This window comes from Myxocyprinus asiaticus, chromosome 6, assembly GCF_019703515.2.
Source record: "Myxocyprinus asiaticus isolate MX2 ecotype Aquarium Trade chromosome 6, UBuf_Myxa_2, whole genome shotgun sequence".
In the NCBI taxonomy this organism is placed as follows: Eukaryota; Metazoa; Chordata; class Actinopteri; order Cypriniformes; family Catostomidae; genus Myxocyprinus; species Myxocyprinus asiaticus.
Genome location: NC_059349.1, coordinates 24,264,619 through 24,288,784, shown reverse-complemented (window position 1 = coordinate 24,288,784; position 24,166 = coordinate 24,264,619). Strand labels below are relative to the sequence as shown.

General features: G+C 36.4%; 1 protein-coding gene across 1 annotated transcript; it reads right to left on the bottom strand.

Moving 5' to 3' along the window:
• Positions 1-163: 163 nt before the first annotated feature.
• On the bottom strand, positions 164-23,658 carry stk25b (serine/threonine kinase 25b). The gene is made up of 11 exons (XM_051700800.1): positions 23,252-23,658; positions 22,609-22,839; positions 19,348-19,404; positions 19,092-19,200; positions 18,802-18,959; positions 18,251-18,436; positions 16,067-16,206; positions 15,774-15,882; positions 6,062-6,133; positions 3,091-3,227; positions 164-1,249 (listed from the first exon to the last, which is right to left on the bottom strand). The coding sequence occupies exons 1-11, from the start codon at positions 23,279-23,281 to the stop codon at positions 1,210-1,212; spliced, it is 1,269 nt and encodes a 422-aa protein (XP_051556760.1). The 5' UTR covers positions 23,282-23,658; the 3' UTR covers positions 164-1,209.
• Positions 23,659-24,166: the final 508 nt, after the last annotated feature.

The following is a 24,166-nucleotide window of genomic DNA, read 5'->3' as shown; positions in this document are numbered from 1 at the left end:
ATTGTGAAACAATGTACGTGTCATGACCTATTGACTGTGCATGGATTAACAGGCTTGAGCTCATTAGCTCCTTCCTGTCTGAGAACAAACTTTGTGACGTCGCAATAGCGGCAGAGTGATGTCAAGAACAACCTCAAATCAGTTCAAAGACATCTGTCAATCATGAAATCAGGCTAGGGATTTAATTGAAAAGCTGAAATATGGCAGCAGCAGGAACATAACTACAACACACTGTATAAATAAGAAATAAAATGATACATTTAGCGAGATTTGCGGCAATAAGTGAAAAAATGTATCCAAGACATTATTTTTAAGACAAAACATATATTCACGCTACATTCTCTGAAATCATGTTTTAAAGGGATAGTTCACTTTTAATTATTTACACTTGTGTTGATTTGAACCTGTATGATTTTCTTTCGTCAGTGGAACACAAAATGAGCTGTTAGGCAAAAAGACGGCATAAGTCACCATTCACTTTTGAATGGAAAAAAGATGCAATAAGAGTGAATGGTGACCAAGGCCAACATTCTTCCTAGGATCTCTTTTTGTTTCACGAAAGCAAGAAAATCATGAGTTTGGAACTACATGATGATGAAAAAATTACAGAATTTTCATTTTTGGGTGAACCGTCCCTTTAATATCTCATTCAGATTTTTATTTCTAAGGTAAATTTTCATTTTAATAATGTATAGATATTTTACTGGGAAAACAAGACAGATTTTTCGCAGTGGCAGTTAGCCAGGATGGGCAATCACAATGCATAATTTTGTATAATATAAAATATAACTTTTACATTTTTCTAAAAAGTTGTCCTTGACCAGACTTTATGTACATTTTATATTTTCTTTTGTAAACACATTTAAATTTTTTTAAGTTAAAATAGTTTTTAAAAATATGAAGGAAAAAAAAAAATCAGTGTATTTATCGCCGTACACACCAGCAAACCACACAACATGACATTTCCATAAACTTTATATGGTTTTTGATCTAACAGTAAACACAGTTCACTCATTGACATGGCTTTTTTTTTTTCTCTTAAATACTTTCCATTCTGTAAAGAAAACTGTAAAAAATATTGAATCATAACTAATTAAATGATCTCTGGGGTGAGAGAGGGTGGAGGATGGGCAGTGGTGTTCTGGTCCTGATCGGGCTCTGGGGGTTTAGGGCAGGAGGGGGCAGAGCAGCAGCAGCAGGGGCAGGGCTTCACCGGGATGATGGTGTGGTGTTGCCATTCAGAGAAAACCTGACACAAGAGAAGAGAATGTCAGTGGTTCCAAAAAATTGTTCCATCGGGCACTTTATTACAGTAAAAATTATCACAAATTTACAGTAATACTCATTTTTTTCCCTTAAAGGCATAGTTCACCCAAAAATCATTTACTCACCCTCATACCATCCCAGATACAGACAGATAAGACTTAAACTATATCAGTCTGTGTGCATTGAATTTATTTAATACACGAGTTTCACAATTTGAGTTGAATTACTGAAATAAATGAACTTTTCCTCGACATTCTAATTTATTGAGATGCACCTGTATGTATGACTTTTTTTTTCTGCTTAACATAAATCATAGATTTTTAGAAGAATATCTCAGCTCTGTAGGTTCATACAATGCAAGTGAATGGTGACCAGAACTTTGATGTTACAAAAAGCAAATAAATGCAGCATAAAAGTGATCCATACGGCTCCAGTGGTTAAATTCAAATCTTAAGAAGTGATATGATAGGTGTGAGTGAGAAACAAATAAACATTTATGTCTTCTTTTACTATAAATTCTCCTCCCTGCCTAGTAGGTGGCGATATGCACGAAGAATGCAAATTGCCAAAAACAAAAGAAAAATGTGAAAGTGAAGATTTATAGTAAAAAAACAATTTAAATAATGATCTGTTTCTCACCAACACCTATCATATCACTTCTGAAGATATGGATTTAACCACTGGAGCCGTATGGATCACTTTTATGCTGTATTTATGTGCTTTTTGGACTTCAAATTTCTAGACATCATTCACTTGCATTGTGAGGACCTACAGAGTTGAGATATTATTTTTTTTAAATTAATTTGTGTTCAGCAGAAGAAAGTTGTACACATTTGCGAGGGAGTGAGGGTGAGTAAATGATGAGAGAATTTTAAGATTTGGGTGAACTATCCCTATTACACCTTTATCCTTCAGGCAGCATCAGCCATTACGCAATCATTCAAGTTATTTAACAGCAACAGGTTGTGCATTTCCTCTGCTTGGTTCTTTAGGCTGCTGTTCATAAACTATATACACTCACTGAGCACTTTATTAGTAATACCTGTACACCTTATTCATGCGATTATCTAATCAGTTAATCACGTTGTAGCAATGCATAAAATCACTCAGATACGGGTCAGGAGCTTCATTTAATGTTCATATCAACCATCAGAATGGGGAAAAATTTGATTTCAGTGATTTCGACCGTGGCATGATTGCTGATGCCAGAAGGGCTGGTTTGAGTATTTCTGTAACTGCTGATCTCCTGGGATTTTCACACACAACAGTCTCTAGAGTTTACTCAGAATGGTGCCAAAAACGAAAACATCCAGTAAGCATCAGTTCTGCGGACAGAAACGCCTTGTTGATGAGAGGTCAATGGAGAATGGCCAGACTGGTTTGAGCTGACAGAAAGGCTACGGTAACTCAGATAACCGCTCTGTACAATTGTAGTGAGCAGAATAGCATCTCAGAATGCACAACATGTCGAACCTTGAGGCAAATTAGCTATAACAGCAGAAGACCACATCAGGCATTTTATTAGGACCACAGTTTTCATAATAATGTGCTCAGTGAGTGTATAATATAATGTTATAATTTTATTTTATTATAATATAGTCAAAGTGTATTTCAATTCAGTTCATTTCTATTACAAGTGGGAGCTCACTAACAAAATAAATAAATAAATAAATACCATGGTAGTACCACAGTATTGTTGCCTTGAAATACCATGTAAACAACATGCCACATGTGGTAATAATTCAGTACCATGGTCTTACCATCTGATACCACCACTGTACCATGTTACCACCATTGTACTTTTATTTGTAAGGGTCTGCTCACCTGCACACTCTCTCCATCATGTGTGTGACCAGGAGGTCAGAGATGCCTGGGCAGGACTCCTCTGCCAGGTTAAAGGCGTTCTCCAGCTCTTCTATGGCACCCATTCCACCTCCACATGCTCTCCTCTTCTCTTTTAACTGGAGAGCAGAAGAATTTACACTTAACTCCATAACATATCATAGTTTATTACACGTTACTACCAGTTTATCTGTCACTGCCATGATTAGAAGCATAACGCTTCAATGAGAACGCTGTGTTGACCACTGACAGCTCTAATTATGTGTCTGAGTGCAGATATAGATGTGAGAGTAAGCAGGGGCACCGTAATAATTTTTGGGCCCCCTGACAACTTTGTAATTTGGGCCCCCTATCTTATTGCAAATCTTATTTTTTTTTTTTTTTACTGACTTATAGCAAGCTTTTTAGCTGTGCTTCTAATGGAAATGTTGGCTTTTTATATTTTAAATGTTGATTTAAGTAATATCTTGGAATATATAGGGCAAACAAAACCAGATTTCCCCCCCTACAATCAGAGAGCATTAGAACATAACAAAATGTGTGCCATTATTCATATTTAAACTATACATGGGGAAGGAGAAGTCTACTTCCTTTTGTATTATAATCATGGCATTTTTAGTTATAGATTCTTAATGTGTTAAGGCTACTGTTTTTTTCCATAAGAAAATGCTACGGTTTGTTTTATAAGAGACCATAATTACACTGACCTACTCAATGATGAGAAATCCATGGTTTTACCTGTGGAAATTCTTACAAATCAAAAGAAGTCAAATCAAGGGCTTTAAAGTCTAGACCTCCACGAATTATGGTCCAAGCTTTCAATTTTCGTCCTGTGTAAAATCTGTTTTCTAGTGTCCTCGTCAACACTGTTTAGAATGTTGGGGCTGTCTGGAATTATTATATGTCTGACATCCTCCATAGCAGTGTTACTATAGTTTGGGATTTTTAAATTTAGTTTTTATTTCTATTTTATATCAATCTGTCATTCCAAATTAGTTTTAGTTTTTGTTAGTTTTCACAGTTTGTCTGTTAGTTTTAGTTTTCTCAGTTTCAGTTTAGTTTGTTTTTATTTTAGTTTTAGTTATTTTAGTTTAAGCATTTTTTATGGCTGCCAAAGCAGAAGCATTTACTGGTATCATTCAAAAAAGTCTAACATCATTACATTTCTCAGGGCACTCTTGTTGTTACCTCTATCTATTTGTATTATCGTGTTTAATTTGTATTGTACATTTTGCAAATTTTATAACATATGGTGAACATAGATAAAGTGACAAAGGACATTTAAACTTGATCTCCATTGTATCCATATGAATTTCCTTAGACAATTATAAATAATTTCTTAACTAATCTTTACTAAACAATTAAAGGAATAGTTCACCCAAAAATGAAAATTCTCTCATCATTTACTCATCTTCATGCCATCCCAGATGTGTATGACTTTCTTTCTTCTGCAGAACACAAATGAAGATTTTTAGAAGAATAACTCAGCTCTGTAGGTCCATACAATGCAAGTCATCACAATACAAATCCTTGAAGCTCTAAAAAGCACATAAAGTTAGCATCCTTTTTTACTGTAAATCTTGACATCAGCAGTCTCATTGGCGATTTTTCCTGTAGACTGCAATTGTAAAATTTATAGTGAAAAAGGAGTTACATTTTGGTCTGTTCTCACCCAAAAACAGATTTGATTTCTTCAGAAGACATGATTTAAACCACGTAATTACTTTATGTTGCCTTTATGTGCTTTTTAGAGCTTCAAAGCTTTGGACCCAGTTGACTTTGGACCCAGTGGACTTACAGAGCTGAGATATTTCTATAATATCTTTGCTTGTGTTCAGCAGAAGAAAGAAAGTCAAACACATCTGGGATGGCATGATGGTGAGTAAATAATAAGAGAGTTGCCATTTTGGGGCAAAATCTCTCTCTTCTTTTTTTTTTTTTTTTTACATTTTTGAGGTTTTAAATTAATGATTGGGATGTGTGGCAGAGCTCATTTCATGACCACCAGTGGGAAAAGCAATGGTAAAGAAAATAACAGAAATTTGAGGTGTAATGTTTGTAAATGTTACATAATGATTTATGATGAAAAAATAAATAAATAAATTATATATATATATATATATATATATATATATTCTAAATACTTTGTAGATATTTTCTAGAGAATCATTTTTCCTCTGAGGGGAGAGGGTCTTCAAAGGTTCTACTTCTCAGTATTAAGAATTTCTCAAATTTTTTTGCTTTTGTCTAAGGTAGAAGACATCCTAAGCTTTCTTCAAAGGTGTATGTCGGTTATGTGTGTGTGGATCATAATTAAAAGTGCCAAGAAATGTAAAATGACTTTGCCCAAAACTAAACTAAAACTGAAATGAATCCGAGATCATTTTTATTTTAGTTAGTTTTGGAGTTATGAAAAAGTATTTTAGTTTAGTTTTTCAAATAATTTCAGTTTTTATTTTTATTTTAGTTAACGAAAATGGTTTTAGTTAGTTTTTATTTTAGTTTTCATTAACTATAATAACACTGCTCCACAGTGCTTCAAAATAAAACATTTGCAGTTTAAACCTAATGATTCTCACAGGTGTTATGGTCTGCGCCATGCTGTTCGGCCACTCTGCACGATCCAGACAAGCATGGTATATGACACGTCCACACAAGCGTGACGATGTGCGCACCGCTGTGCAAATGGGAAGTGAATTTAGCGCTTAAAATAAAAAGTGCATTTGGGATAAACCGCTGAACATCTCAAGGGGGAGCCCACACACTAGATCATCTTTTATTATGAAATAAGAGCAGTCTTTATTTTAGCTTACCTGTGTGAAGTGGCCATTTATCACAAAATCATGCAGGAAAAGATTCAACTGGGCCCCCATGTAGTATGTTCAGGGCCCTTAGAATCATCCCAACCTTCCCCCTGTTACAGCACCCCATAGAGTCAGAGATTATGTGTTACCTCTCTGAAGATAGGAGAGACCAGCGCTGACAGACATTTTGACTTAGGTTGCCTCTTTACCGTCTCAGCTGCCTGTAAAGAAAACCACAACAAAACAAAAACCCATGTTTTTCCTTTTTATCTACAATCAGTGGTTCTTAACCTGTGGCCCGCCACATGCCATTCACTTTTTCTCACCAAAATATTTAGTTTTACCTCAAATAAAATGATTTGGCTTGCGATGCAACCATAACAAGTCCTCATCCCATACACCCATTTCTGGTGATCAAATTTTGGCATGCACAGCCTACATGGCTGCAACTTTCAGTTTGCCCCACCACTCACTCGAGGACGCATTAACGATGTTCAAGCAATGAAAAAGACATATACAGCACAATACGCATTCTCAGAAAAGTGGCAAACCATGTGAAAAAGCTCTTTATATTTGCATCCATGCACATTTGCAAACACAGTTCTCTGCAAAGTCATGAATTACGTCGTGCTTCAGAACAGTCAGACAACAGTCGCAACATCATTGTGCAGTCATACACTTAGAGTCAAATGACTTGGTAAGCTCTCTACAACATCAGGTGTCCAATTAATTTGACTAGAATATTATACAGTCAGTTTAAAGCAATGTTGTGGGTTCAGTACAAGTTCATCTCAATCAAAAGCGTTTGTGTCAATGTTGATTACCACAAACATTATTTTCAACTTGTTCCTCCTTTTCTTTAAAAAAAAAACAAAAATCTAGGTAACAGTGAAGCACTTACAATGGAAGTGAGTGGGGGTCAATTTTTTAATGTTAAAATATTCACTTTTTAAAAAGTATAACCACAAGACATAAAGGATATGCATGTAAACATGATTTTAGTGTGATAAAATCTCTTACTAACCTTTTCTGTGTAAAGTTATAACCAATTTTACAACTTCATTTCCATGACAAAGTAATGTCAACAAACCCTAAAATGGCTATAAAAATTACAATTTAAACAACTTTACAGCTCAAATAATACACAAGTTTTAACAGATTAATGCAAGTGTGTTTATAATATTATACGCCTCACATTTCTGTTTAAACCCTCCAAAAATAGGCCACATTCACTTTCATTGTCCCCATTCACTTCCACTGTAAGTGCCTCACTCTTACCTCGATTTTTGCTTTTTTTAAAGGAGGAACGAGTCAAAATACATTTTTGTTGTATTCAATATTATGCCACAAATGCTGTCGATTTAGCTGAACTTGTTTTGAACCTGGAACATTCCTTTAAATGTTGTGGCATATGATTCATAATAATATAAAACTGGTGTAATTGCCTAATATTAATGCCGGCTGTTTTTTTTTTTTTTTTTGCTGATGTTATATGCAAGTTCAAATGATATGCAGCCTATGAAACTTGCTTCTGACCATTAATGCGGACAAGTTGAAAACCCAAATGACAATATTATATTTCCTAAAAAATAATTACATATACATACATACATATATATACATACATATATATATATATATATATATATATATATATATATATATATATATATATATATATATATACATACACACTGCCATTCAAAAGTTTGAGGTCACTTACTCATTCTTTATTATAATTTTTTTCTTCACATTTTAGAATAATAGTAAAGTCATCAAAACTATGGAATAACATAAATGGAACTATGGGAATTATGTTGTGACTAAACAAAATCCAAAATAAATCAAAACCGTGTTATATTTTAGCATCTTCAAAGTAGTCACCCTTTGCCTAGAATTTGCAGACATGTACTCTTGACATTTTCTCAACCAACTTCTTGAGGTATCACCCTGGGATGCTTTTTAAACAGTATTGAAGGAGTTCCCATCTATGTTGGGCACTTACTGGCTGCTTTATTATTTGGTCCAAGTCATCTATTTCAAAAACTTTTTATTTTATTTTTTTATAAAATTGTAGTTTTGTAATTAAATGAATATGTTGGCACAATTATATTTTTGTCTACAAAACTAATTTCAAACATTTAAGCATACACCTTCAGATCAAAAGGTTTTTAAGATCATGAGAAACATTTCAGTCAAGTGACCCCAAACTTTTGAATGGCAGTGTGTAATATATATATATATATATATATATACACACACCCACACCCACACACACACCCACACACACACCCACACACACACACACCCACACACACACACCCACACCCACACCCACACACACACCCACACACACACCCACACACACACCCACACACACACCCACACACACACACCCACACACACACACACCGCTGAAGTCATAATTTACATACACTTAGGTTGAAGTCATTAAAACTAATTTTTTAACCATTCCACAGATTTAATATTAGCAAACTATAGTTTTGGCAAGTCATTTTGGACATCTACTTTGTGCATGACATGAGTAATTTTTCCAACAATTGTTTACAGACAGATTGTTTCACTTTTAATTGACTATATCACAATTTCAGTGGGTCAGAAGTTTACATACACTAAGTTAACTGTGCCTTTAAGCAGCTTGGAAAATTCCAGAAAATTATGTCAAGCCTTTAGACAATTATCTTCTGATAGGTGGTGTACTGAATTGGAGGTATACCTGTGGATGTAATTTAAGATCTACCTTCAAACTCGGTGCCTCTGCTTGACATCATGTGAAAATCAAAAGAAATCAGCCAAGACCTCAGAAAAAAATTGTGTACCTCCACAAGTCTGGTTCATCCTTGAAAGCAATTTCTAAATGCCTGAAGGTACCACGTTCATCTGTACAAACAATAGTATGCAAGTATAAACACCACGGGACCACACAGCCATCATACCGCTCAGGAAGGAGATGCATTCTGTCTCCTAGAGATGAACGTGGTTTGATGCGAAAAGTGCAAATCAATCCCAGAACAACAGCAAAGGACCTTGTGAAGATGCTGGAGGAAACAGGCAGACAAGTATCTACAGTATATCCACAATAAAACGAGTCCCATATCAACATAACCTGAAAGGCTGCTCAGCAAGGAAGAAGCCACTGCTCCAAACCCACCATAAAAAAGCCAGACTACAGTTTGCAAGTACACATGGGGACAAAGATCTTGCTTTTTAGAGAAATGTCCTTTGGTCTGATGAAACAAAAATGTAACTGTTTGGCCATAATGACCATTGTTATGTTTGGAGGAAAAAGGGTGAGCCTTGCAAGCTGAAGAACACCATCCCAACCGTGAAGCATGGGGGTGGAAGCATCATGTTGTTGGGGTGCTTTGCTGCAGGAGGGACTGGTGCACTTCACAAAATAGATGGCATCATGAGGAAGGAAAATTATGTGGATATGTTGAATCAACATCTCAAGACATCAGCCAGGAAATTAAAGCTCAGTAGCAAATGGTTCTTCCAAATGGACAATGACCCCAAGCATACCTCCAAAGTTGTGGCAAAATAGCTTAAGGACAACAAAGTCAAGGTATTGGAGTGGCCATCACAAAGCCCTGACCTCAATCTGATTTCTTTTAGGGCAGAATTTGTGGGCAGAACTGAAAAAGCGTGTACGAGCAAGGAGACCTACAAACCTGACTCAGTTACACCAGTTCTGTCTGGAGGAATGGGCCAAAATTCCAGCCACTTATTTTGAGAAGTTTGTGGAAGGCTACCCAAAATGTTTGATCCAAGTTAAACAATTTAAAGGCAATGCTATCAAATACTAACAAAGTGTATGTAAACTTCTGACCCACTAGGAATGTGATGAAAAAATAAAAGCTGAAATAAATCATTCTCTCTACTATTATTCTGACATTTCACATAAAGCAGTGATCCTAACTGACCTAAGACAGGGAATGTTTTCTATGATTAAATGTCAGGAATTGTGAAAAACTGAGTTTAATTGTATTTGGCTATGGTGTATGTAAACTTCTGACTTCAACTGTATGTATATATACAAAATGTATTTAGAGTGTGTGTATATGTGTGTGTATATATATATATAAACACACACAGGGTTGGGGAGTAACAGAATACATGTAACGGGAATATGTATTTAAAATACAAAATATAAGTAACTGTATTCCACTACAGTTACAATTTAAATCATTGGTCATTAGAATACAGTTACATTCAAAAAGTATTTTGATTACTGAAGAGATTACTTTGCATTTTATTGTCATTTGTTTCATTTAATATTTAGTCCTTTCAGATGGAAAACATTTATACATATAAATGATGCGATTCAAAGTGCATTTGAACAGCAGTGAAACACTTTCTTATGATGTGTTACATTCATACGAGCAGACAGAGAAGTAAGTTTGAAGCAGAAGAAATAGAAATAAACCTTGTGTAAATTGTCAGCTTTACGCTAAGCTAAAATGCTATTTCTAGCCATTTTACATGCATATGTTACCAGGCATGATCATATTTTTTTTTAATCAAGAAAATTCACGTTAGATCATAATTTCTTTTTTTCTACTAAGACCTTTGATATTAGGGCAAAAAACATATTCTTGATAATAATTTTTTATTGTTTTCTTGTAAAAATATCCTTAAAACAAGATCAATTAGATTTATCTTGTTTTAGAAGCAACACCTCATAAGATATTTAGGTTTTTCAGAGAATGTATTTTTAACATGTGTATTTTGTCTTACTGTACTGGCAGAGTTTTTATAGTCAAAACAAGTGAAAATATCTACCAGTGCTGAAGAAGTAATCCAAAGTATTTAGAATACGTTACTGACCTTGAGTAATCTAATGGAATATGTTACAAATGACATTTTACAGCATGTATTCTGTAATCTGTAGTGGAATACATTTCAAAAGTAACCCTCCCAACCCTGTATAATATATATATATATATACACACACACACACACACACACACACTCTATATTGTCCACCTTCTGCAGGGCTAGTCAACTGGCGGCCTGCCAATCATCTTTGTCTGGCCCTCCGACTGGTTTTTGATTAAACTGCCTCGCCATCTGAAATACCAGAGTGCTCTCTGCGCAGAACTCAGCCTTTATATGCGCAAGCCTCAGCAATCTGCGGTGAGTTTAATCAGAGTTTATTTTATTTAATGAACTAACAACTTCCACGGTTAGGAGAGAGCGTAGTTACATGTTACAACAGTAAGTCAACATTTGCAGATACCATTTTAATGAATGGGGGAGCCGTAAAGTGACACCTACCTGTCGCAAAATCGTCCGTAACTTCTCTTAAAAAAACATCCATTTATCGTAGTAAACTCCACACATAGTTCATTCCAAAAGCATTGCTTAATGTAAAACATGTTGAGGATTAGTGGACAGGCGGTCAATTAATAAAGTGATGAGCTGTTTCCTCACAAAAGCAGTTTACTCAGCTTACTGAAGCATCTCTTCCATAGACATCCATTCAAAAAGAATGGCCTCTTGTCTGCTCGCCAGTGTTCTGCAATAGAATGCCTATTGAAGCGCCGCGTTATGCTATTTTATGCTAAGGTTGTAGGCTCCCTTTAGAATAGCTCTGGTTTAACAGCGCTCAATGGCGAATGCAAAAACATTCAGCCGTTGTCAGTTTTCCAGACCGGAGAGCGTGTTTGAGCATTTCTGGCGATATTTTAGTTACACTGCTTTGGTAAACATGGATCACACCATTTAGGTGAGCATTTGATCGCGTCGTTTTCAATCAAATGTATTTATATAAACTGATTAGTTGTATGGAGCGCAGTCAAATCTACAGATGAAAAAAAATGATCACCCATTTGTTACAGAAATGTTGTCAACACATTTGCACATCTTATGCAACAAAAGAGAAATCGATTATTAAAACCGAACGTTCAAAGAAAATGTGCTGAAAAGTTTGCTTTTATTCACTATTCTTATCTTCAGGGTCTGTAGTGCTCATAAAAAAGTGATAACGTGAAACTGAACCTGCAAATGTCCAGATTATATTTGGTTATATACAGCTGTGAGTCTGCCCTCTCAATCATGAACAGAATCAACTCAGTTTGTTCTTCTTTTGCCAGTGATTATCTGCACAAAAATCTGGCTCCTGGACTGGCTATTGTGTGCAAATTCACAACAAATTTTTCTTCACTGAAAAGGATGATACTTTATAAAGAAAATGGAAGAATAGACATTTTATCTTTTTTTTTTCTTTTTAAATAATTTTTTTTTAAAAATTTAAATACATTCTTAATTAAACATGACATTTCTATATGTCTATTGTTTTCATATGAGGGTTGATATTTTGAGAGGGCTTTACAGATCTAAATGTTTCTCCTCAGTTTTCATAATTTGTAAACAATAGCCCTAACATGTTAAAATGATTGTTGTTGTTTTTTATTTCAAATTAAAGTGGATCAAAAATGATTTGTTAGTTAAGAGTATTAGTCATGTTTGTACTTCAGCCAGATCTTATGAAGGAATTTATGGCCAGACCTTAAACAATTGTAATTCAATATAAGTATAGCCTGTGACTATTTTAATATAAATAAAGGCACAGTATTAAGGGTGTTTTTAAGTAACATGTTACTTGCGATGAAAGTGCTAGCTAAGATGAATATGGAAAAACTTTTGGCCCCGCCAAGTTTTCATCAGAATAATCTGGCCCCCGCAAGAAAGTAGTTGAAGAGCCCTGACATACCGAATGAAGATTCAGACTAAAGGTCTGGTCTTTATTTTTTTTTTTTTAATTTGCTTACTAAAAAAGGAAGTGCAAAGTGCAGAGAATTAGAAGTCAGACCAATGAGCAAACATTTTGGTAGAGCACTGAAGAAAGCCAAGTGCCAAAATGTTTGCTTGTGTTGGTCTGTCTGCACTTTGAACTTTTTTTTACTATGCAAATTTTTAAATAATAAAAAAAATACTGTTACAAGATCTTTCTAGTCTCAATCTTTTTTTAATATATATATATACACTGTATATATATATACAGGTGCATCTCAATAAATTAGAATGTCGTGGAAAAGTTCATTTATTTCAGCAATTCAACTCAAATTGTGAAACTCGTGTATTAAAGAAATTCAATGCACACAGACTGAAGTAGTTTAAGTCTTTGGTTCTTTTAATTGTGATGATTTTGGCTCACATTTAACAAAAACCCACCAATTCACTATCTCAAAAAATTAGAATACATCATAAGACCAATAAAAAAAACATTTTTAGTGAATTGTTGGCCTTCTGGAAAGTATGTTCATTTACTGTATATGTACTCAATACTTGGTAGGGGCTCCTTTTGCTTTAATTACTGCCTCAATTCGGCGTGGCATGGAGGTGATCAGTTTGTGGCACTGCTGAGGTGATATGGAAGCCCAGGTTTCTTTGACAGTGGCCTTCAGCTCATCTGCATTTTTTGGTCTCTTGTTTCTCATTTTCCTCTTGACAATACCCCATAGATTCTCTATGGGGTTCAGGTCTGGTGAGTTTGCTGGCCAGTCAAGCACACCAACACATGGTCATTTAACCAACTTTTGGTGCTTTTGGCAGTGTGGGCAGGTGCCAAATCCTGCTGGAAAATGAAATCAGCATCTTTAAAAAGCTGGTCAGCAGAAGGAAGCATGAAGTGCTCCAAAATTTCTTGGTAAACGGGTGCAGTGACTTTGGTTTTCAAAAAACACAATGGACCAACACCAGCAGATGACATTGCACCCCAAATCATCACAGACTGTGGAAACTTAACACTGGACTTCAAGCAACTTGGGCTATGAGCTTCTCCACCCTTCCTCCAGATTCTAGGACCTTGGTTTCCAAATGAAATACAAAACTTGCTCTCATCTGAAAAGAGGACTTTGGAACACTGGGCAACAGTCCAGTTCTTCTTCTCCTTAGCCCAGGTAAGACGCCCCTGACATTGTCTGTGGTTCAGGAGTGGCTTAACAAGAGGAATACGACAACTGTAGCCAAATTCCTTGACATGTCTGTGTGTGGTGGCTCTTGATGCCTTGACCCCAGCTTCAGTCCATTCCTTGTGATGTTCACCCAAATTCTTGAATCGATTTTGCTGGACAGTCATAAGGCTGCGGTTCTCTCGGTTGGTTGTGCATCTTTTTCTTCCACATTTTTTCCTTCCACTCAACTTTCTGTTAACATGCTTGGATACAGCACTCTGTGAACAGCCAGCTTCTTTGGCAATGAATGTTTGTGGCTTACCCTCCTTGTGAAGGGTGTCAATGATTGTCTTCTGGACAACTGTCAGATCAGCAGTCTTCCCCATGATTGTGTAGCCTAGTGAACCAAACTGAGAGACCATTTTGAAGGCTCAGGAAACCTTTGCAGGTGTTTTGAGTTGATTAGCTGATTGGCATGTCAAAATATTCTAATTTTTTGAGATAGTGAATTGGTGGGTTTTTGTTAAATGTGAGCCAAAATCATCACAATTAAAAGAACCAAAGATTTAAACTACTTCAGTCTGTGTGCATTGAATTTATTTAATACACGAGTTTCACAATTTGAGTTGAATTACTGAAATAAATGAACTTTTCCACGACATTCTAATTTATTGAGATGCACCTGTATATATATATATATATATATATATATATATATATTTTCCACCTTTATTAGATAGGTAAAGTGGAGAGGACAGGAAACAGCCCTTCCCTCGCTAACTTCCCTCCATCTCATGGACTCGGATGTAGGTCACTGCTTACATTGCGCGAGTGTCCACTACTGGCGGAACACGTGCAATGGGTTTAACTGGAAAACCCTAAACCCTTGATTACTTGGAGCATGTTGAAGGTTGATGTCAATTTGTAGAATTTGTATGATTTTTGCAACTGAGAAAACAACGTTTTCGAGATTGATGCAACCACAGTTTCAGGTAAAGTTTAGTTGTAATTTCAGAGGCTTATGTATAAATCTCGTATGTTTAATTTTATTTATTTTTTTTATTAGAATGAATTGTTAGAAAGGATTAATCAAGATTTACACAAACGAAAATGTTAACATAACAATGAACACATAGGCTATAACTGTGTGATAAACAGTTTAAGGTAGCTACAAGTGTTATGCTGTTAAATCTCAATATAACTTTTCTAAACTGCTTAATTGAACTAACTTCACTTCCATCATACATTAGAGTTGTGTGGGGGGTGGGGTTTATGAAGTGCAACATGCTGTCACGTCACAATCAAGTTGCATTTTGGGATATTGAGCTGCCTGATGCGTACAACAGAGTAGACTCGCTTCCTCGGTCAATATTGAAGGGTTGGGGGTCTGTCAACAGAAACTTCCCTCGTTCACTGAACAAAGTGGAACGGACTTCCAAAATGGTTGCGGGGATTCCCCTGAAGGGAAGTGCTTAGGGGAGTTAGCGAGTGGATGTTAACAGTGAAATGGAACGCAGCCCTAGTCTCCACTTTCACTTCCAGAATGTGAAAGTAAAAGTGGAGATTTATAGTAGAAAAGGTCTTAAATATTGATCTGTTTCTCACCCACACTAATATCACTTCAGAAGTCCTAGATTTAACCACTGGAGTCTTATGGATTACTTGAACGCTGCCTTTATGATTTTTAGAGCTTCAAAGTTTTGGTCACAGAGCTGAGATATTTTTCTAAATATCTTCATTTGTGATCTGCAGAAGAAAGTCATATACATCTGGTATGGCATGACAGTGTGTAAATGATGAAATCATTTTTCAGTTTTGGGTGAACTATCCCTTCAATGAAGTTTTTTGACTTCACAAACTTGAAGTAATACGTTTGACAGTGCAACAACACTTGCCATTTTGCAACAAAAAAAAAACTACAACATGTTGACTAACTGCTCACCTCGGAGTCTGTGTTTGTGTAGCCCTTCTGAAGCTTGTTCATGGAGCTGGGCCGGACTGTGGGGAACGTCCATACAGGACACTGGTCTCTGTCATCACCATCTCCATCCCTGTTAATGTATGAGGAGAAGTGGAGAAAAATGCTATAAATCATTAGGATCAATTCACCAGTTATCCAATTAAAAGGACAGTGCTTGAAGTAATGAGAGAAGACAGAAATAAATAATATATCATTATGAATGAGAGGGCAAGAGTTATTGATTGCTTGTACATCATAATGGATGGATGGCTTACATGTCAGAATCATCTGAGCTGGACTCGTGGCCCTCAGATTTCCAGCGCCGGTATCGGTCAATGAGCTCTGTCAGATAGGATGTTTTCTTGGTGTAGCGCGTGATGAATTTGTGCTTCAGTAACTCCTTGGCAGTGGGCCGCTGTACAAACAGACCAGTGAGGTCATGGTCAATATGCTCAATGCTTTTACAAATGTCTGCATGACTAAAATGTTTAAGTTAAGGTTCCTGCACTTTTTGTTTTACCATTAAATTTCCATAACTTTTCCAGGTTCTTATCAGTCATTGTGATTCGTGATTTACACTGGTTTGTTAATGAATCATTTAGACCGATTTATTAACAGGTTCATCCACTTCATTGAAAAGAACCAACCCAAATGATTCACTCATTAATCAAACATAACTTTGACCTGTAAAGCCCTGTTCACACATGCAGCGACATGATCTCATTCATTTTCAATGAGAGCTGGCAACTTCCAGTGACAGGAGCAACAGCAATCGTCGGCAACCCGATGTGGACATGTCCAGCGAAAAGTTAAACTTCATGCAAAAGAGGAGCGACTTTTGCGAAATTGTCAGCAGTGTGAGTAGGTTTGATTCATACACTGATCGATTGTTCATCTTGATAATGATATAAGGCATTGAGAACTATTGCAGGTCATATAAAAACAGCAGAACATTTTAAGCGACAAGAAAGCTGCCAATGATCTGTGATCAAATTTTCAAAAAAGATACGGCCAGACGTACAGTCCACCAATAACATTAGAGCAACAGCAGTAGGAACACCCACTAGCGACTTGTGTGCCCTTCAAATAGAGTCGGAAATATCATACTTACGAGTTCCGAGGACATGAAAGATCAAGTGAAGTCTTACTTACGAGTGGGAAACTCTGAATTCTAGATGATACAAGAGTTGCCGAGATGGGATGTTGGGAGGTGCGTGTTGACAGGAAAGATGATGGAAACGAACGATTTGGAAATGAATATTTCAACTTCTGTACTTTATTTGAATAATATTAATTTGTTATATATGACAATATTCTAATTACTCACCTATTGTGGCTTGTTTAAAGCAAATTAATTAATAATTTGTTAGATACCATGCATTTTTAAAGCTTATATGTTGTGAATAATTGATGGAAATGTATTCATTTTTGTTTATTCACTGGTACAACAGAAAAAGAGCTTTTGCCGTCATTCATTGTGTATTTGTTTGAGTTTGGCTTCTTCTGGGGGCCTGGGTAGCTCAGCAAGTAAAGACACTGACTACCACACCTGGAGTCGCAAGTTCGAATCCAGGGCATGCTGAGTGAGTCCAGCCAGGTCTCCTAAGCAACCAATTGGCCCGGTTGCAAGGGTGGGTAGAGTCACGTTGGGGTAACCTCCTTGTGGTTGTTATAATGTGGTTCTTGCGCTCGGTGGGGCGCGCGGTGAGTTGTGCATGGGCGCCACGGAGAATAGCGTGAGCCTCCACACACGCTAGGTTTCTGTGGTAACGCGCTCAACAAACCACGTGATACGATGCGTGGATTGATGGTCTCAGACGCAGAGGCAACTGAGATTCGTCCTCCACCACCCGGATTGAGGCGAGTCACTACGCCACCGCGAGGACTTAGGAGTGCATTGGGAATTGGGCATTACAAATAAAAATTTTTTTTTCAAAAATGTTAAAAAAAAAAAAAAAAAAAAAAGAGTTTAGCTTCTTCCGTATTTTGTTTCCCACTTGAATGTGTGACATGTCGTATTAACCAATGTCCGACTCGGAGGTACGAGCTTCCTGGGTCCACTTGAAGGCAGTAATAAAGTACAGAGACTAGCAACATCAAGAGATAGTCATTGCATGTGTGAACAGAGCTTTAGTTTTGCTCTACAAAAGCTCTAAAATCAATATTTAGCTGATTAAAAATTTTAAATAAAGCAAAACTAGAAAAATTAAATTTCAAGTCTTTTAAGATTTACTATTTTATTTACATTTCCAGGACTGGAAAGGTCCATTTTAAAATTTGCCGATACTACATTTCCAGGCTTTTCATGATCACGGGAACCGTAATTAGTACTTCATTTACGTGTTAATTGAGATTTAAAAGGACTTTCACAATGAACTTCAAACAAAGACTAATATATTACTCACACAGAAAACGTTGTGAAAATGTTGTGTAACCCAATGCCAGTGCCAAATACTCACAAAGCGTGGGTCTTTATTGAGGCAGGCCTCCACAAACTCTTTGAAGGGTTTGCTGTAGGACCCCTCCAGTGTCGGGGGAGTGTTCTTGGGAATGAGAAACAGCACTCGCATGGGGTGCAGTTCTGAATTTGGGGGTTCCCCCTTAGCCAGTTCGATAGCTGTGATTCCCAAGGACCAAATGTCTGCCTGCAGCCGAAAAGACAACCAAGAAGTCTAGGTTTTATCTCAATAGGTCATCAATAAATGCTTCCACGATGACATTATATAAATGTTTAGGAAATATATGAGTAGCTGCTACAATGCTAAAATACAAAACTCCACTAGTGACTGGTTTCTATGCCCACCACTTTAAAAAACAAAAAAAGGCTTTGGAACAGTTTTAGCACCCCAGCCTTTCTGCCAGAATGCTGAATGTTTGTTTTCACAGCTCTGTAAGCACATTTGCACATTAATATTCTGACTGTGCATGAAACTCGTAAGTGACCAGATTGTTCTCTTGCATCCTAAGAAAAGTCCATTCCTCTATTCCAGTCTCCGTAGAATTTCCGCACCTTAAAGTCATAAGCAGACTGTTTGATGACCTCTGGAGCCATCCAGAAAGGAGTTCCCACAAAAGTGTTTCTCTTGATCTGGGTGTCTGTGAGCTGTCCCGCCACACCAAAGTCTGCCAGCTTCACATCCCCCTGCTCAGACAGCAGCACGTTGGCAGCTGTCACAAGACAAAAACATGAATCATCAGCACAGTTCTCAAATAAATTGCGACAAACAGAAACCAAGTGATTAAATTTAAACACTTTCCAAGCTAGCCTGATTGAGTAGGCGGACGTGTATATGATCACACCTTTGATATCACGGTGAATCTTCCTCTCTGAATGCAAGTATTCCAGTCCCTTCAGAATCTCCCTCAGTATAGTGGCAATATACGTCTCCTCTAGTGGCCCTGGTTTCAGCTGAGAGGTGGGGAGGACAATTTAATTTCTGTTTTCATCATGTCTATCTAGATGCAAGTCTAAAGCTTGTGATTTTTAAGACCACATACAGTAAATATGCACATGAAATTATTCCAATATTTGGAGAGCCACTGTTGTTCTACTTACAAGATCTAAAGCAGAGCCACCTCCTAAATACTCCATGATGATCCACAGCTTAGTTCCCTTTAGACGATGACAAACATAACATGAGTACCATTTCTATATTCTACATTTAGTATTTAAATGGAAATCTTTAAATGTTTATATTTAAATAATAAATACATGGCACTAACCACAACAAGATTTAATTTCCAGGGAGTGCACATAGTGATAACATAAATAGCTTGAATGCACCTGAAGTCCATAAGTGCATAAACGTAAATATTAGGGATGTCCCAATACTGGTATCGGAATCGTGCCCGATACTGGGCTCATGTACTTGTACTCGTAAAAATGCTCTGATACAAAAAAACGATACTATCTGAGGTACAAATGTCATTGCGTAAACATTCAGTGCACAAATTAAAATCATCTTATGTCCTAGTGTGATTATTAAACTGCAAAGGTTGCTATTTAATTAGACAAATATATAGTTTGCATGTGATGTGTGCTTCAAAGTAAACAGATCTTGTTTTAAGAATGTATGAAAATAAAGATAAAGCCATCTGCTCATACCAAGGAGCTCTAAAACACATTTGTATTCAGTATTCATTTAATGAAATAGGAGCCTTTTTTGGTTTAATAAACACACTGGGTTACGTAGCGACCTGCAATTCCAGAGGTGAGAAGTTACAATCAAAAACACACAGAAACGGAAAGGGCTTCAAAATAAAAGCTTCCACCAAAAGAAAAGCTAAATTTAAATGGAAAAAAGTGCGACAGAAATATATCACTATTGTATAGTTATGTAATATTTACTGTTATCCTACTTAGGGTTGAAACGATTAGTCGACGTTATCGACAACGTCGACAATAAAACATTGTCGTCAAACATTTTCACTGTCGAACAGTCGTTTGATCTCATTAAATGTAACATGAGATTACATTAAACTGATGCGCGAGAGCAGCACTGCAGCTCGCGCCTGACTGAAGAGAGGAAGAATTACACAACTCACAGTCCAGATGCACTCTAAACTTTTCAAACAGATTCAGGTGATGAAGATCGCAAAGTATGAGGGAATTATAATGCAAAAATATCAAATAAGTAAATACAGAAGCACACTCGTTGTGGAATAAGTGGAGCTGGAGCAAAACATGCATGTTGAGCGTCTTTAAAGGAAACATCTTAAGAACAGTTATATTTAATGCATTATAGCTTTATTAAAGTTCAAATAATACAGAAGCAGATCATGTAAATAACTACAAACTCCAGAACTGATATTTCTCTGTGCAGTCAGCGCCTCTTCTATGAGCTGCGCGAATGTCCCGATCTAAGGGGGAGAGATTGAAACTGCACCCAGCTGAGGTACACTCTGTCGCGGGGACGCTCGTCCCTCGAGCACGCTTGCTGCAGCTAGATTATAACGTGATGGCTCGCAACTTATTGAATCATAATATATGTCACTGTGCATTTCATATCATGAAGAAAATTGGCAATATGCAGCTTTATTTATAAGAGAGAGTTTGTTTTTTTGTGAGTTAAAGATGGATTGAAGTGAACAGAAAGGTGAGAGAAGGTAGTCTTCGCCCATTATACACTGCAACAAAATACGTTTTTGATTTGTTTTTGTTTTGGCTTGTTTTCTGATATAAATATCTAAAACTCCTTTAAAACAACGTACATTTTATTTAGCAGCTATACTGCAGAAGAAAAAAGTGTAATCTGAGAATGTTGAATATAATATTAAAAATAAAAATATTTAAAAATATCTAAAAACATATAAGATATTTAGACTTGCTTTTAGAGAATATATATTGAATATAAGTATATTTTGTCTTTACTGCACTGGCAGAAATATAAACAAGTGAAAAAATACACTTAAAAAATACACTTATATTTAAGATACATTCTCTTAAAGCAAGTCTAAATATCTTATATGTTGCTTCTCAAGTAAATGTATCTTGTTTTAAGGATTTTTAGACAATTGTAAATGGAAAACAAGACAAAAACACTTGATAACAGTAGGATTTGCAGTGAATTTTTTACTGAATTAAACTTAATAAAAAGTATTTTTTTTCCCTTTAATTCAGTGAATGTCATTTACAGGTATTTTTAAATTATGATTTTGTCCTCTTTATTGTTAGTAAGCATGTTTATACAACCTTTTAAGTCAGGGCACAAGCTGAATAATAATTTAAGAGCTAATGATTAATCGTTGCAATAATCGACCGAACAGTCAAATAATCATTAGATTAATCGATTATCAAAATAATCGTTAGTTGCAGCCCTAATCCTACTACATCTACGACTAATAATAATATTAAATCAATAATAATTATTTTATATTTAAGGGTGCACTCAGTATTTTTTTACACTAACACCTAGTGTGCTGGATGCTGCATTATTCAAACACAGTAGTTTTCAGCAACCAATGCCATTGTAGAAATTCACTATGCACAGTAAACCAGGATTCATTTAATCAATTAGTGAATGTGTCAAATAACAGGACGGTTACTGAGATTAAGCAAGTAGTATTCAGCTGGTCATGTGATTCTAACATGGCAGCCCCCATGAGGCACCCCTGCCTCATGTAGAATAAAACAACTTTTATAAGGTTACTAATATGACTGAACTCTTCATCTCACATGAGTGGTCATGATTTTATACATATGCTTCAAAATTACTATTAATTTCTTTAGAAGTAAAACTTTTTAAATGAGGAAAAAAATTAGAGTGAACCTTTAAGCAATATCTCACATCTGTGATCCTCTGTAATGCAGCACTTTATTTGACAAAAAATAACTCCAATGTTGTATTCTGGATAAAAATAATACAATATTATATTGAAAATTAAATGTTCTATTTTCATTTGATTACAGTTTTAATGAATTCATTTATATAGACCCCATTTTGATGATCAAATTGAAATAAACTGTTGAATATAGAATAAAAAAAACAACAAAAATAAATAGGTATCGGTATCTGCGAGTACAGAAAAGGAAGTATCGGTACTCGTACTCATTCTCAAAAAATTGAACTGGGACTTCCATAGTAAATATGACTATATAATGAGTGCTTTTAATGGATTCTTTGTATTGTAGATCGAGTGTACTCACAAGTTGCTGAATGAACTTGTGAGAAAGTGTAACACATCTGATATATTGTGGGTAAGTCACGCTTATTTTGTGTGCGAGTATTCATCTTAAAAGATGCAGTATTGATGTAAAAGCACTCTCAATATTCAGTGCATGTACATGCCTAAGATCTCTAACAACGGGAGAGTTTACCTTCAGATATGAGCCATAGTATTTGGTGACATAAGGGCTGTCACATTGGCTGAGCACCGTGATCTCCTGCTGAATGTCCTCGATCTCATCTTCTGCCTCCTCCAGGTCAATGATCTTGATGGCCACCACCTCTTTGGTGCGATTGTTGATGCCCTTATAGACCTCACCAAAAGACCCCTTCCCAATGCGCTCCTGCTTTGTGAAATACTCCTCCGGGTCAAGCCGGGAATTCTAGTGAGTATGCAAGAGAGACAGTACAGCTGTCATGAAGGATACACTGTCAATGACAGGTGTAGCTTAAAAATGACAATGACACAATGAATCATCCTAGGATGCTTTACATATAGTGGAATGCTCTTTCATGCACGTTTCAACAAATTTAAGCATATCTAAAATTCTAAATAAAATGACAGACATGACATTAAAGTGATTAAGAAGCTATGAAGAAAATGTCAAGCTTTGAGGATACCCAAACACAATGTACCGTTAGATAACAACAGTACCTGGCTTTACAACTCAACAACTACAGAAATGACTTGCATGCCATGCCAGGCTAGCACTAAACCTGCCAGTCATTTTAATGATTATTAGATTAATACCTCTGTATCCAGAATGAATAGACTCAGCTGGGCTGCGGATTTACCTGATTCTGCATGTCGCGGAGGTGCGCCATCCTGACGGCTGGTCGGTGTGGATGACAGCAGCTGTAGCCCTTTCTGCCAAAGGAGGGGTGCTGGAAAACTCTTCAACGTTTTGCTCCTCCGATGCCCCTGCTTAGCTCGATAGCTTTTACATAGAAAAACACCTCTGCATGTCCTGTCGGTCTGCCGTGTTTTCGGCCTCCAATCCCCTGATGGCGGACCCCGCAGCCTGGCGAGAACAAACGTTAGGTGTCGTGTAACTCCATGTATGAAAACATTTGCCTACGAGCAAATCTGTTTCCGCGTGTTAATATTTTATATTGATCAGCGCACGTTCGGGCGGCTCTTCGTTTATTGCTTCGGAAGAACAAAATAATAGGCGCAGTCATTGGCGCATGCGCGTCTTCTGATTCACTGAATGCGGAATTGTGGGAGTTGTAGTTCCACTGGTTAGTGGTCCGCCATTGGCAGAGTAACAAAGTAAGAAAATTAATTTGTCTTGAATCTGGTATCTGTTAAAATTTAATATATTTCATAACATTCCATTCTAGACCTAACTTTTACCGGTTTTAGTGCCTCTGCAGACACCTTTGTGACCCTTAGCTAGCTGTCAGATTAGTTCTACAGTATATTTGGTGACTGACAACAAACACATGAACCACCTACACATGAAACATGAAACAGTGATTACATTACTACCAGATAGCACACGTACATCTCCGAGATGTCTGTTTTAGATCTTTTAATCTGGAAAGCATCACAATCTAATTCACATCTACTAAACATCTTAAAGGGATAGTTCACCCAAAAATGACAATTCTGTCATCTACTCACCCTTATGCCATCCCAGATGTGTATGACTTCCTTTCTTCTGCAGAACACAAACAAATATTTTTAGAAGAATATTTCAGCTATGT

Excerpts from the sequence above, each read along its gene's own strand:
- stk25b (XM_051700800.1), bottom strand. The coding sequence starts at position 23,281 with ATGGCGCACCTCCGCGACATGCAGAATCAG. Across the intron at positions 19,405-22,608 it reads ACTATGGCTCATATCTGAAG|GGAACTAAGCTGTGGATCAT; the intron begins GTAAACTCTCCC and ends CATCGTCTAAAG. Across the intron at positions 18,437-18,801 it reads AGTCTGCTTATGACTTTAAG|GCAGACATTTGGTCCTTGGG; the intron begins GTGCGGAAATTC and ends TTTCGGCTGCAG.